Source organism: Apteryx rowi, unplaced genomic scaffold, assembly GCF_003343035.1.
Source record: "Apteryx rowi isolate R43461 unplaced genomic scaffold, aptRow1 scaffold_527, whole genome shotgun sequence".
Classification (NCBI taxonomy): Eukaryota; Metazoa; Chordata; class Aves; order Apterygiformes; family Apterygidae; genus Apteryx; species Apteryx rowi.
In genome coordinates this window covers 11,213-26,062 of record NW_020450791.1, presented here as the reverse complement: position 1 = coordinate 26,062, position 14,850 = coordinate 11,213, and the positions used below count along the sequence as shown (strand labels likewise).

Genomic DNA, 14,850 nt, shown 5'->3' with positions numbered 1-14,850 from the left:
CCTGACTCAAGAGCTGGTTTGCTGCATAGCCTGTAACTTTGTGCTTTATCTGATGAGCTTTGATGTGATGCCTCACCGAAGGCTTGTAGGAAGTTGCACGGATAGTGCGGTAAGTTGTGCTTCCTTTGCTGGTTGTTGCAGAACCGTCTTCAAGGGACGTGGTGAGCTTTTTAGCAAGCCTCTGCCCCCTCATAAATCTGATCAGGTTATTACACTTATCAGAAAGCTGTATCTGTAAATCTTGTTGGTGATGCATGGGCTGTGTGTCAATGGTTGCCTCACTCTGTTGGTAATGCACTGAAACCCTGGCTTATGACRACTTGGCAGGCAGGTACGGAGATGCTGGAGCACAGCTCTCCTCAGTAGCAGGAGGGCAACGGCCCCGAGCTGGGACTGGGCAGGTTCAGGGTTGACATTAGGAAATAAACTTTCCCCAGAAGGGAGGTGCAGCCTGGGACAGGTCACCAGAGATGGAGGTGAGTCTCCATCCTTGAAGGTTTTCAAGATCTGGYGGGACAAAGCCATAGCTGACCTGTTCTAGAGTTGGTGATGGTCCGACCGCTGAGAGCAGGAAATGGGACTAGAGTCCCCCAGAGGCCCGTTCCAGCACACTGCTGTCATTCWATGATTGTCCTCCTGTTTTCTTCCAGGAAGAAGAAGGTGAGGATGCAGATATCTCTTCTGGTCCCTCAGTCATTAGCCACAAGATGCCTTCCGCCCAAACCTTTCATCACTTTGCTCCTCGTTACTCTGAGATGGGCTGCGCTGGGATGCAGATGAGAGATGCACACGAGGAAAACCCAGAAAGCATCCTCGACGAACATGTACAGCGTGTGATGAAAACGCCAGGCTGTCAGTCTCCMGGACCTGGCCGACACTCTCCTAAGCCACGGTCCCCAGAAAGCGGCCACTTAGGGAAGCTGTCAGGGACACTAGGAAYGATTCCTCCAGGGCATGGCAAGCACGCAACAAAATCAGGAATGAAACTGGATGCAGCTAACTTATACCACCATAAACACGTCTACCACCACATCCATCACCACAGCGTGATGAAACCAAAAGAGCAGATTGAGGCCGAGGCCACTCAGAGAGTGCAGAACAGCTTTGCGTGGAATGTAGATTCACATAACTATGCAACAAAGTCACGAAACTACACTGAAAACTTGGGCATGGCCCCTGTCCCCATGGACTCTTTAGGCTACAGGTGAGTCAAGGCAGCACCCAATGGGAGTCCCGGAGCCATTGCTTCTRTAGGAAGCTCATTTGTAAACGGGCTGTAGCATACAAATGAAACAGGGTTGCTGAACCATATTTTCTCCTGGAAGTCTATGCTGGGACATGATTCGAGGGCCTCCCACTGCCCTTCCACTTCAGAAACGGGTATGCCCCCARTAATCCTTGTAAACCCCTTTCCATCTCTGTGATCTGGTGCTGAAAAGATATCCTCTAACCAGGATTTTTAATGGCCTTGGTTGTAAGGTAGCTCTTCTGCTCTTTAGAGCAGCAGAATACTTAAAAATTGCAGATGCTGGTCTACTGCCCTGTGCGACGGCAGTCAATAAATATAGGGTTGCWTCTCAGGGTCTGGGTAACAGAAACCAGTGTTGTAAGGTCATATGAGAGGACAAATTGGGCCTTGCTTCTATTGCAAGGCCTAATTCATTTGCCCRAAAGTTCCTTTTTCTTCCTAATAAAGTGATGGACACTGTGATGCTACTGTGGCATACTGTCCCAAGGGGACATTCTCAGTGGCAGGGCTGCGTCCATGGCATGCTCTGCCCAGGAAAGAGAGTCCCATGGACACTATTTCACTGCCTAGTGGGCTTCTGTCAGTTTTTCCTTGGCCATTTGAGTGCCTCCGTCTCCTGTCTTTATGCTGAGGGGAGAGGGCGAAGCTTGTTCTCCACTGCGATGGGTTTTGCTGGTTCTGTTATTGAATTACTGCAAAGGTGAGAACAGCTGCGGAGGCTCAGGGCTACCTTGAGTGATGAATGGTGATGATGAACGTGTGGAGCAGCTGCAGTGGAGAGAAGTGTTCAAGTTTGAGCTCAGCTAGCTCCTGAGGGCATGTTATTTTGGGGCCAGGCTTTGCAGTGGGTGGGTATTTTGTGAAGGCAGGGGAGCCTGCAACATGCAGGGCCAACTTTCTGGGTTGGGAGGAGGGAAGCAGAGGGCAGAGGCCGCCAAAGCAAACCACTTTTCAGGCAGACAGAGGGGCGAAGCACTTACAGCTGCTACATTTGTACAGGGAAAGGATCAAGATAGATGATCATGGCCTTCTGAGAAGGGACAGGGAAGCGTGGGTTCCCCAGCAGAGCATTAGCATGGCCATGCTGGGTCATCCCAAAGCCCACCTAGGCCTGGGACTTTTCTCCAGTAGTGATTACAACACAAGCTTAAGGAGAATATAAGAGGGCATATTCAGAGCTGTCCTTCCTCTGGCACAAACTCCCAGTTCCTGACAGTCCCCAGGTTAGGAATTTCCTCAGCCAGACTTTGCACCTGGACAGGCTTGTTCAGCAGGCAGTGGTCTCTTGCAGTGGCTTGTCTTGTTCCTTTTTGAACCCAGCTAGACTGCTGGCCTCCACAGCACCCCGCGGTTATGCCTGCGGGTTGATGAAATGCTGTAGAAAAAGGTACCTTTTGTTTGCACTGAACCTGCTGCTGGAGAATTTTGTTTGATATCCACTAGTTCCTGCACGGTGAGAAGCTGAGAATAACTGTTTGCCCTGATTTTTTAGATCTGTAGTATCACCCTGGTCAGGCTGTTTCCCAAACTGAATAATTCTTATCTGCTTAGTCCTCCCTCTACAGAAGTCATCCCACATCTCTGCCCCTGTGGTCTCTGTTCTTAGTCCCACTGTGGCTGTATGGGGTCTGTTGGCCAGAACTGCACACGGTATTCAGGACGAGGGCAAGCATGGACGTAACAGTGTTTCCTCATTTGTTCTCAGGTAGTTTCGTAGTAATTCTTACCATTCAGTTTGGCCCACCCTGCTGCATTGGGGTGTTGCTTTCAAAGAACCTGCCAGGAATCTACGGTCTTGTTTCTGCCCAGCAAAGCTGATCTGGGGTCTGTTATTGCCTCTGTGGTGTTAAGGTTATTTTTCCTGTGTGTGTTAGTTAGCATGCAGAAGGAAAGTAGAGAGGCCCTACAGAGCAGAGAGGGTGGGTGATGGGGATGTGATGGCTCAGGTGGCTTTGCTGGCTGTAGCAACGGCAGGCCAGCATGGGCCCCTGCGTGGCCTCGCAGGCGCGTGGCTGCCTGGCTGTGCTGCTGGGCAGACGGGTGTATGTCTTGGCAAGGAGAGATGGGTCATTCTAAGAGCCGTTGTTGCAGCTGTAAACGTAGCCAGAGACTGTCAACGATTGCCTCATGTCTGTCCATCTGTTGTCTGAGGTGGTTGCATTTCCCAGTGGGCCCAGCTGAGAGCCTGCAGAAGGCAGTCCCCCTCTGCTCATGTGCATTCTTTTACCATGGCTTGAAGCATCGGTTCAAATCATGGTGAGAAGTGAATGCTGGGCATGGCAGAACAACGGTTGGGGTACTAGCAAACTGGTGATCTGATCTGGGGTGGGGAATGGAAGGGGCTCAAATGAGAACAGTGGTCCGATGYGGAGTGGCAGATGATGGATTGCAGCACCAGGATGGACCGTACACTCTGAGCATGTTACCRTGTTAGAGCAAATTGTTGGGGGTATAATACAATCCTTCATGTGGCAGGAGATCTGTTGGGCTTTTCACCACGTTGCCATGGCTCATTTGGCCAGCGGAGAAGCTCCCTTTCTCCACAGGTGACTGGACAGAGACAGCCTGAYGTTCCTAGGTCTGGACAGTCTTGCTCTTAGCCTCAGCTGTGGCATGGTTGGTTTGAGCTGTGGTAGAGCCAGGGCACATCAGTCCAGGAAGGCTGTAGGAGGTAGCCAGGGCCATGTCTGTGTTGCAGATAGCACCAGATCCCAGCAAGGCTGCGTACGTCTAGAGATAGAGATGTCCATACTCTGCCACAGTCTGTGGTGGTTTGGTTTAGGCAAAGCGCTAATGTCTCAAGCTTTGTTCTTGCAGTGGGAAAGCAAGTCTGCTCTCAAAAAGAAATGTTAAGAAGACCGATTCAGGGAAAAGTGATGGTGCCAACTATGAGATGCCAGGATCTCCTGAAGACGTGGAGAGAAACCAGAAGATCCTTCAGTGGATCATAGAAGGAGAGAAGGAGATCAGCAGGCATAAGAAAACAAACCATGGGTAAGGGCTGGCAGAGTGAGGAGTCTTCACACTGTTTTATTGCATCCCCTGCATAAGGCATGTGTTTCTAGACTGTACAGTGGTCTGCCTTGTTCCTGGAGATCTCGGGAAGACAAGAATCCACCAGGCACAAGGGTTTAGGTCCTTTGGGAACCTGAGGATTGCTCAGGGGCTGCAAGGGTAACGATCAGTTTTTTCTGAAGGCYGAATTGTGGCTGGGGGGGGAGGTTGAAGCCCCAGGAAAATCTCACAAATTGCTGCTGTGGTTACTAGGTGGATAACGTGGCACACAGTAGGCAGTAATTTTGCTTTAGGCATTTGCCGATGTAAATGCCTGTTACTCCTGCAAGCCATTGATAGAAACGTAGGACCTGCCACACTGGAGCCATTGGTCCCAAGTAAGCAGTTGTTTAGCATGGCTCAGACAAGGAGGACCGGGTTGCTCCGAGTTTTGGCTTTTTGGGAGCATCCTCTGGGATGGACTTGCCTGCCTAGAGTGAAGCCAAAGACATGGCTGTCTCAGGAATCTCTCTGTAGTCAAGCAGATCTCCTGTGGGCATGGACCTTAATCACAGTCTGGTCATCTCTCTGGCAAAAAGCAGTGTTTGCCAGGRTGTCGGTGACGAGAGGGATCTGGGTTCTCACTCTAAGTGATGCAGCTGCAATAGTGGCTCAGTGGTGAAAGTGCTGTTGGTTTTTTCTCCTGCTTCATGGTAGTGCCCAGGAGAGGTTGCACTGCAGGCAACTGGGACCGAGTGCCAGAGCCACGGACAGTGCCAGGCATCCGTGAAATCACACGGCACCTTCTGCTGCTGGAGCTGGGGAAGGATGAGCACATCTGTGCAGCATCCGTTTCCCCTGGAGATGTTGAGCTGTAGCTCCTCAAGGGGCTCGCAGCTTGGGAACGGTGGCATCCCACACTGACGTGTCTTTGGGGGGATCCTGCTGGGTGAATTTTGCGAATATCTGAATTGCCTTTTGTTGGTTTTATTTCTATACATCGTGCATTTCATGAGAGTCCTTAAAGAGGTGTGTGGTCTTTGTGTCAGGTTTGGGTTGGTCACCCTGATATCTCAGCAAAATGCCAGAGTAGACAGTGGTGTGCTGCCTTAAAATCTTCTCTAGAGGTACAGCTGGTTGGATGGTGTTCCCTTCTCTCCCTTGGAAATTGCAGCACAGCCACGCTGTGAGAAGCTTCCCAAAGGTGACTGATTAACCCCATGTCCAGCTGCAGAAGAACTAGGTCCATCTAGGAGCGACTGTGCGGGTGTGAAGAGGTTTGGTGGTTCATGTAAAACGTTTGTGTTTGTGTGTAGCTCTTCAGGTGCTAAGAAGCAGCTGTCCCATGACATGGTTCGACCCCTCTCCATTGAGCGACCTGTTGCTGTGCATCCATGGGTCAGTGCCCAGCTCCGGAACGTCGTCCAGCCTTCTCATCCCTTCATCCAAGATCCTACCATGCCGCCCAATCCAGCCCCCAACCCTCTCACCCAGCTGGAAGAAGCTCGCAGGAGGTTGGAGGAGGAGGAAAAAAGAGCTGGAAAGCTACCCCTTAAACAAAGGTACGGCGATGCGGTCTGATTGCTCGTGGGAGGCAGGGGGGAGACCTCTCTGAAGGCTGGAGCTGGGGGAGCTGTCCACCATGCTCTGCCCTGGTTTCCAACTTCCAGGGCCAACTGGATGTAGGCACGTGCAGAGAGGTCCGAGACATCTTCCCCAGTCCCTCTGACGTGGCCTCTCATGATCGTGCGAATGCCAAAACCCACCTGGTGGTTGTTTGACAGAGAAGCTGGAAATGCTCCTGTTTGTTGTGCCGAAAGTGTGGAGCAGGGGCTGTTGAGAGCTTCCAAAGGAGCTGGGCAAGCGGAGCCTGTCTAGAAGGGGCACGTGATGGGGCAGCTCTCTCCTGCAGTACTAGCCAGCTTCCAGCCTGCTGGAGCTTCTTCGTCCTTCACTTAGGGCTGACTTGGTTGGTGCAGTGGCAGAGCTCGCAAGGGTGCAGCAAAATTAAGTGCAGAAGAAGAATATATATTTTGTTCCGTATCTACATCTCCTGCAGTCTACTGGCAAAGGCTGCTTGTGGCCCCCAGATAGGAACACTGCGGTCTCGTCCTGCCGTTGCAGAATTGATGCGCTACATGTCCATATCCAAGTCACTTAATCGTTTTGTGACTCAGCTTAATGCCTGTTGCAGAGCTATTTCTCCTGCTCCTCTATTGTCTTTCAGGGAGGATGGGGAGATTATTCGGTGCTTGCAAGGCACATGCAGCACTCAGATGAAAAGCATTTTGGAAGTGCAAGATAATTAATGTTAACCRCTAAAAGTTCTTTGTTGACATTGAATACCTTTTGCAATGGGAAGTGTGTGTAGCCACTCCAGCGCTTTATAGCTGTGTTCTGAAAACTTGAAATTTTGGAGTCTGCCACTTAGAAACACGAGTGTAATTTTAAAAAGAAGCTCTTTCAGTTGCTGAGCTCCAATTATTTTTRCTTGCATTGACCATCTAGCAGGCTTCTGCATGCTTATGTCAGAGCATTGGTTGAAAGCCAGGTAATTAGAGGGCTCTCCCAAGTCAGGTTAAGCCATGTTTATTTGATCTACCTGTCAGTTGGTGTAATTGGATAGGAATTATTAGTGAAGTCGTTTATAGTCGTATTACATTCATGTACCCTCCCCAGAAATGTCTAGATGCAGATACACACTTTGGAAACACTGGCCAGGGCTATATGCATATATAATTAATGCTATTAATAATAATTTAGCAAGTATTGTAAAGGTAGCTTCTGTAGAAACCCTGTGGCATTGCGCTAAGTGCCCCGCAAACCAGCGGGAGAACAGGCTGAGCAGTCACAGCCGTGCGCCCAGCACTGGGCTGCTCTGTTCTCGCGCTTACGCTGCCTCCTCGCAAGGGCTGGCGGTTCTCCTGACGGCGCAGGGATCCCGCCGACCTGCAAGGAAAAGCAGCGAGCAGCGTTTGGCAGGAGGGAGCTGTTAACAAAAAGCAAATGTGCCTGTGTCCAGGAGCCCCCAAGACTGGACGCAGCGGTCCCCAGGGAGCCGAGGATCGCTGGATGTTGAAATCGCTCTGCCACGTTTTGGCAGGATTAGGTGCTGCAGCTGCAGCATGCCTGAGCGAGCACCTTTTTGGAGAGCTCCTGTTATGGCTAGCGCAGGAGCGTGCCTGAAAATAGACTTCAGGCAGCCCTGTTGTGAGAGGGCCTGCCCAAAGCCRGCTGGGGAGCAAAGGAGAAGCGGAGAGGGGAGCCCACCTGGAAAAAAAAAAGTTTATTTCAGTAGGGAGCTTCTGAGAGCTCTGGGAAATTGGAGTCTGTGCCCAGGTTTGTCAGCAGCCTTGAGGAAGAGGGAAGACCGTTAACACGCTCCCAGCGCAGGAGAGGTGGAGGTGAGCCTGGAGGTGGCCTGGAGGCACGGGCTAGCCCTGGCCGCGGGAGGAGGATCCGATGGGCCAGCTTTGTGTGGCCCAGCTGGCCTCGCCGGCACGTTACCTTGCCCACGAGCTGGCTCTCCCTTGGCCGCAGAGGCCTCTCCAGCAGCGTCCTTCCCCCGGTTAACCACTTGCTGCTTTAGACGGGGGTCTCAGCAGCCCCTCTTCCACCTCAGCGCTGCCCCTCCAGAAATAAAGGAGGCATCTGCAACGTCTGTATTGGGTGTCATAAATACTCTTCCAGCAACCACGCTTCTGTTGCAGAACAAGCCTTTCTCTCCCTTTTCCGCAGCATTGAGCTTCAAGATCTCTACCTAATTGCATGCTAAGAAGTACTACAAGAGTGAGTGTCGTATACACGATGACCTGTGGATCCCGTGTGCCCACTGCATTTGTGGAGACCCCTGTCCCATCAGCCAGTTTTGAGGCAGTTCCTGTAGCCCAGTGCCACAGTTCACCTCTCTTCCCAGTGGGATGGAGTAGTAGCAGCTCTTCAAAAAGATTTCTGCAAGCAGCAAAAGACTTTTCTAAACTCTCCAGCAAAAAACGTTAGCATGAACTTGGTTTAGAATTAATTTGGCTGTGCCAAACTTGAAAGAGAACAAGAGCTGGACACTGGGTTACCTCCCGAGGTAGCCCTTGCCTGTTGTATTTTGGCTTTTCYGAAGCTGTTTAGCCCCAGGGCTGATTTGGGGTGAGCCTACCCCGTGCTGAGCACCTCACCTTTGCATCACAACTGGGTCATATTCATGCTCTAGCACCATGCAGCCAGATTTAGTTTCACGATGACATATCAACCGCTGTATTATATGGGTAGATAATCATGAGTGATAGTGAAGTGCAGATGCAATAAGTCAAATCAGTACTGCACTAAACCTCTCTGTTTTGTTCTCAGATAACATTTCATGCTCATGGCAAATGTAGCAAAGGGAGCTGATCCCAGAATGGGGAATATAGTGTTACTTGTCTGTATTTCTGCAAACAGCCCTAGTGAGGACCCAGGAGACTSGTGCAGGTGGAAGCTTTCAATGAGTATGCTCTGAGGGCAGTTCTGAGGCACATCTCAGACACAATCTGATGAAACAGCGCACTTAACAGAAGCCCATCTGGGTAGAAAATGGTCTCAGGAGATGATGAAAGCAGAGACGGTTGTGTTGTCTTGCTCTCCTGAAAGGAATACTTGAAAAATTACATTTTCAGTGATTTCTTATTCATCAGCCTGTTAGAAATCTGCTGCTGTGGTTCTGGATGCGTGTGTATTTTGTGAATGTGGGATGCTCCTGAGAGACAATGTTCCTTCCTAAAGAAGACATTAGCCCTTTAGATCTTGCTTCATCATGAGTCATGTTCTTTGGGAGCTGCTCCCAGTTGAGTACTTTGTTATTATGTGATTTGAGTAGTCTGAGCCCTCCCCCTGCCCCTAGTGAGCTGGAAAAAATGGATCGTGCCTGAGTCTGCAGCATCCTCTTCTCCGAGGTGCCCTGTCCCCTCTGCTGTGTGACAGGAGAAAAGGGAAGGTAGGCAGCTGTGTCCAGTGTCAAGATTGTTCTTCATGCATGTCCAAGAGGTTACCAGCCTGCTGATGTGGTCAGGCCAGCTTTTATTCCAGTGCTGCATGGTGCCAGCTCTCTCTGGCATGGATCTCTCTGTGCCACTGCACTTTGTGTCTCCTCTGGGAATTGTGATTTGACCGCGGATAGAATCACAGAAGGCTTTTGGTGGGACAGGACCTCTGGAGGTCTCCGGTTCAGCCTCCTGCTCTGAGCAGGGCTGACTGCAAAGCTAGAGCAGGTTGCTCAGGGCCTTGCCCAGTCGAGTTTTGGAAATCTCCAAGGATGGAGGTCCCACCACCTCTCCAGACCCTGTACCTGGGCTGCACCACTCTCCTGGGGAGGAGTCCTTTCTTTATGTCCAACCAGAGTTTCCTTTGTTGCTGCCTGGGGCTTCCTGCTTTTCCCTCTGCTCCTTTGAGATGAGCCCAGCTCCAGGGTCCTTGTTACCCCGTGGGCAGTGCAAGGTGCARTTCAATCCCCTTCTACCTCCTCTTCTGCAGGGTGAGCCAGCCTGCGCCCTCAGCCTCTCCTCTCCAGCCCCAGCCATTGCAGCCACCCTTTGCTGGGCTCCCTCCGGTTCCTCTGCATCTCCCCTGTACCGCGAGGTCCAAAACCAGCCACGCTATGCCAGCTGTGGCCTCATGCGTGCCAAGGAGAAGGGAAGGTCGCTTCCCTCGACCTGCTGGCAGTGCTTGTGCTAATGCAGCCCACGGTGGAGCTGGCCCTCTGCAGAGCATGCTGCCGACTCGCATCCGGCAGAGGTGCTCCCGGGAGCTGCTCCTCAGCCTGCGCTGGTGCACGGCGTTTTTCTGCCCCAGGGATTTGGAGGCGCAGCATCCATCACTGCTTTGATTTACGATAAAAGCAGGAGGATCCATAAACGGTTTTTGGTTTTAACCCTAGCCCTGTAAGCTGTGCAGAGTTTCAGCTTTTGGGCATTAGCAGTGCATCTGTGGTCTGGAAAGAAGCGAGTACTGTGATTCCAGTGCTTAAATCCCTGCCTGTTTTCCGTGACCTTGGCTTTTCCCTCTGCCATCTGCAATGCTGTCCGTTTTGACAGGCCCTCAAACGAAAGAGTGTGCGAAAGATAGGTGCTGTCCAGTGGGCGTAGGATAAGCAAACACAGAATCGCCATGGCCCCATCCCCAGCCTGGGGGAAAGGTGACATATAGGAGCTGGTATTAGCATGTTCGGAAACGGCCTTTCTTGATTTAATACAGCAGCAGGAGGAGGAAGGCTCCAAGCCCTTGGCAGTAGTCCTCCTCTCGCTTCTAGCCATGGTGGTACAGCTGCAGGTTTGGGGGGCTCAGGGCATTTGTTGTAGTGGATGGGCATTTGTGACCCCAGAAAAGACCAAGTTCTCTCCATCTCCTGAAGCGAACCAGAACTTGCTCACCCAACAACCCTGTGGGAAAACAGAGCAAGTGTTTCGATGCCCTGTGTGAGGTGCATAGTTGTGTCCCGAGGACCCTCTGTGCTAGGTCCCTTGGGCACATAAGCAGCTGTCTCTTAATCGTGYCTTGTTTCTAGCAGAATCAAGAGAAGCTTAGGGCCTGTGAGGTTTTCCAAACCCCTTCAATTAAWTTCTGGCACATAGGGTTCACAGAACTTGCCTGAATTTATGACCCATTTTTCCTTTAAAWGCATGACTTTTTTTCCAAGGATGATTCAATTTCTTAATGTTTTTCTAGCTAAAGGGCATCCTGTGCTTTGATATGGGGATGAGAGAGGTTCTGAAAGCTCTTCTGGCATCAGGAGCAGACCCTCTCATCTTGGGGTGCTGCATCTTCTCCAGAGCTCTCCCAGGCACAGCAGGCACCAGGAACATTGTTCAGTTGAACTTTAGACCTCTCGCAGCTTTAGGAAGCAGTGCAAGGTTTTTCGCTGGTCTCGGTTGCTGATGTTTATGTGGGCATGCCATTAAAAAGGTGCTCTGCCTTCAAGCCAGTGTTTAAAGGTTAGGGTCACAGTCATTTCCAAAACTGCAATTAGCTCATGTGCTTGGCAAGCTCTGTTTTTATAGCAACTTTCCGGTCATATAAATACCAAATCATCGTTTTTATCCAGTATGCTTTTTTTAAAATAATTTTTAAAGCTGCCAAATTTGCTTTATGTGATTTTGAAAGAGAAGGCTGCCTCTGGCTAAGACCACACATGCCAAATAATGAATTTGTGTAGGCTGCTCAAATGTTTGGGCAGCATTTACAGTACCCTAGATGAAAGGCACTACGGAAGTGCAAAGTACCATTATTTTTATTTTTGCTACTTTTGTCTACCTCTGAGAACAGGGTTAGGATTGGGCTGACACTTTCAACCTAATGATGGCACCACATAGCACGGTGCCACGGTGTGTGGGCTGGAAGCAGAGACTAGACCAAGCATCCCGAGAGTCAGGAGAACGCAAGAGAGATTTTAAATCTGTTCACCACGGTTTTGAGAATGGCATCCGCCTTCCAAAATCTCGCACACAGAATGGCCAGGGAGTTTGCTAGCCAGAAGAAGTCTAACCAGGCCTTGCCACCCAGAGTGGACCGGATGGGACGGGCAGCAAAGCCTCCAGGACTTGTCCCGCCACTCAACTGCTCTGTGTGGAGATGGGAACACCTTCCTCTYTGCTCCAGATTTGAGCTGTCTCCTGCATTACACAGCAAGCAGGAGTCCCTGGAGAGCAGAAACTGTCCTGTCTGCACAGCCCTTYGAATGTAGGTCAACGAAAAGCTGTGCTGCGCTATTTTGGCCACCGTGGCAGTAATCCAGAGCAGTCTGAGCAGTGCTTGTGCTATGGTCCTTCCCYGCTCAGTTATGACTGTGTCCTGGGGAGCAAATCTGTGGGCACTCTCAAGAAGCAGTTGCCTTGCTTCACCTGAAAGGCACTTTCTTTTCCTGCTTTGTATCTCAGTGGATACAAAGGCATCTGCTGTAGACCAAACCCACCTCGTTCCCCTGCAAGCAGTTACTGAAACGCTGCTCAGACTGAGGTCCAAGTGGCCAGCCTGGGCTCGGGGGAGCCCCAGATAGTCTGTCCGCACCTGAGAGCAGTGCCAGGGGTGATGTGGGTTTGCTGCCATGAGCCTGTGGTGCTACTGGAGGGGCTGTCACCTCTCAAAGCCTGTCCGGGGGACCAGTTTCTTAAGCACAATGTGGTTAAGCTAGAACCTGTGCCCTCCTGGCAGCTGCGGTCTGGCTCTCAGCCAGGCTTTGCAGGTGCTACTTGCTCTTCCGCCAGCCTCAGCTTGCAGACACATGCCAAGAGAGCGGTAGTCTGAGTAACCGGTGCTTCCTGAGGGCCCTGGACRTGCATTTGGCACCTCCAGCCAAGGAGCCCTGGGCGCTGTGCAGATACAGACTGTCTGCCCTGCCCACCCTGGCCGGCAGGTCTGGACGTACTGTCAAGGAGGCTCATGGCTCCTTTGATGCATTTTTCCTCCCTACCACCAACCGGTTCACTTTACTGCCAGCGCCAGACGCTGGAAGGGACAGGCCAACCCCCTCATCCGTCACCTCTGGTGGAACCTGAGCTGCGCCCCTCGCCAGGGCGGCCTGACACCCAGAGCAGCATCTAGCACCAGCGATGGTGCTGAGCCCAGGTTGAGCGCTGTGAGCTGGCACTGAGCAGGTCACTTGTGTTTTTGCATGGCAGGTTGAAGCCCCAGAAGAGACCAGGCAGCGGTGCGTCCCAGCCGTGCGAGAACATCGTGGTCGCTTACTACTTCTGCGGAGAGCCGATCCCTTACCGCACCCTCGTCAAAGGGCGGGTGGTRACGCTGGGACAGTTCAAGGAGCTGCTGACCAAGAAAGGGAACTACAGGTAAGGGTTGCTCCCCGCGTGCAGCGTAGTACTGGCTGGACCGTTGGTGACCTCCAGCAGGTACCACTGCCGGGCCATGGTGGAGGTGCTGCGTGGCGGCTGCAGCAGGTGAGCGAGCATGGTGGAGGTAGGTCAGCAGGGCTCCTGGAGGTCCAGATGTCCTTCTAGGAGGTCTCCCTCATGAGCCCAGGAGGTCTCCAACGTGAATGAGGCACCACGGTGAAGGCGCCTGGGTTGCTAGGGGAGCTTCCTGCACTTGAGAAAAATAAGTCCAGAAGTGTGCTGGGATCTGATTTTAAATAAGGGCAGGAGCCTTAATTGCAGCAGGAATCCTGCCCGTGTCATGGAAGCAGACTTGTCTTTGGTTTTGGATGCTAAGGTTTGGTTGTTGAAGGGCCTGGGTACAGGGACATGGGAGATTGGGTTTTGTACCAAAAATGCTCTCGACAGTTTGGACCTTAAATAGAAGCTAYTGAATTGCTCTGCAGGTCCCCAGCGGGGTCCTGGGCTGGTGATGAGCAGCATCTGTCCGTGCTCAGTGATGCTGGGGTTGCCAGAAGAGGACTTAGCAGGGGGGCCCTCCCAACTTCCAGAGCCATTCCAGCTCCTCCCAAACTTTCCCCCAGTGAGGACAGGGAGGTTGGGCCCTGCCAGCATCCCAAAGCAGCCATCTTCTGCGTAGCAGCCAGGCATGACGTGTAGCTCTCCAAGTAACTGTTTTCAAGCTGGAGATGCCTTGGGAAGGTCAGCCTCAAAACATTTTAGGGCTCCACCAACGTGGTCACCTCTAGTCATTGCTTTCGTGAGAGCTGTGACCGCGCTTGCATTTAGGGCTTGTGCTCCTGAATGCGCCAGCATTAATCCTGACCACTGTCCCTCTGGTTTTGCAGGTATTACTTTAAGAAAGTGAGTGACGAGTTYGACTGCGGCGTGGTCTTCGAGGAGGTGCGGGAGGATGACACCATTCTGCCCATCTTCGAAGAGAAGATCATCGGGAAGGTGGAAAAGATCGATTAGGCCCCGAGGCTGCGAAGCCGTAAGGAAAGGACTGTGAAAGACTCTGGGACCGGAGGAGCAAGTCTGGGGCGGATGCTGGCGGTGCTACTCCAGCGGCGCCGGGCACCGGGCACCGGGCCACCCCGGGGCGGAGGGCGGCAGCCCTGCTCTTCGCGAGGACCTGGGCAAGCTCTGTGTTGCCAGTGGAAGTCGTTTCACCCCACGAACCTGCCAGTGGGAGCCCTGGCCCGGGCTCCCTCTCCATACCGAATATAAGTGTAATGTAGCATTGTACAGTGCATTAGAAAGTGTAATATGACCTTGTTTACTAAAGCTGCATATTTTTGATATATTGTAATAAAAGGAAAATATTTCCAATGTCACAGTGCTCTTATGTAAATGTAAAACGTACAGGTACTGCRGAACTCGCCCAAAGTGTACAGCCCTCCGTCAAACTCAGCGTGGTCCTCGCTTTCACGTCACCCTTCCCCGTCCCCTCCACACGGATGGCTTCTCACCGCTGCTGCTGCGCGCCGGGGCAGAGCGCGCCCTTCCCAGCGAGCCGCTGTCCCCCACGCTGACGTGGAAGTCGCCGCTCCGCTCCGAAGGGGCCCGCCGCCGCRTTTCCAGCTTGCCTCTGAAGATTATCGAGCCATTTCAAACAAGTCGGGGTCTCGTCGCTGGCAGGTTTGGCTCCTGGACCTGGTAGGATGGTTTTTCTCCTGAGCTTTCTTGCCACTGAGTAAACGCTGGAGGGGAAGAAGCGTCTCTGCCAGCTCTCCGTGCCCGGGGGCTTCCCCTGGT

General features: G+C 52.1%; 1 protein-coding gene across 3 annotated transcripts in view; it reads left to right on the top strand.

The window, feature by feature from the left end:
- The window catches only part of AXIN1 (axin 1), a 101,257-nt gene extending 86,828 nt beyond the window's left edge, over positions 1 to 14,429 (top strand). For 2 of the 3 annotated variants that reach the window (XM_026080572.1, XM_026080573.1), the window contains 5 exons: positions 651 to 1,204; positions 4,067 to 4,243; positions 5,560 to 5,805; positions 12,883 to 13,050; positions 13,941 to 14,429. In XM_026080572.1, coding sequence (XP_025936357.1) covers positions 651 to 1,204; positions 4,067 to 4,243; positions 5,560 to 5,805; positions 12,883 to 13,050; positions 13,941 to 14,067 — 1,272 coding nt within the window. In that variant the 3' untranslated portion in view covers positions 14,068 to 14,429. The remainder of the gene's footprint in view (positions 1 to 650; positions 1,205 to 4,066; positions 4,244 to 5,559; positions 5,806 to 12,882; positions 13,051 to 13,940) is intronic. The other variant, XM_026080574.1, reaches the window with a different exon arrangement.
- The last annotated feature ends 421 nt before the right edge of the window (positions 14,430 to 14,850 follow it).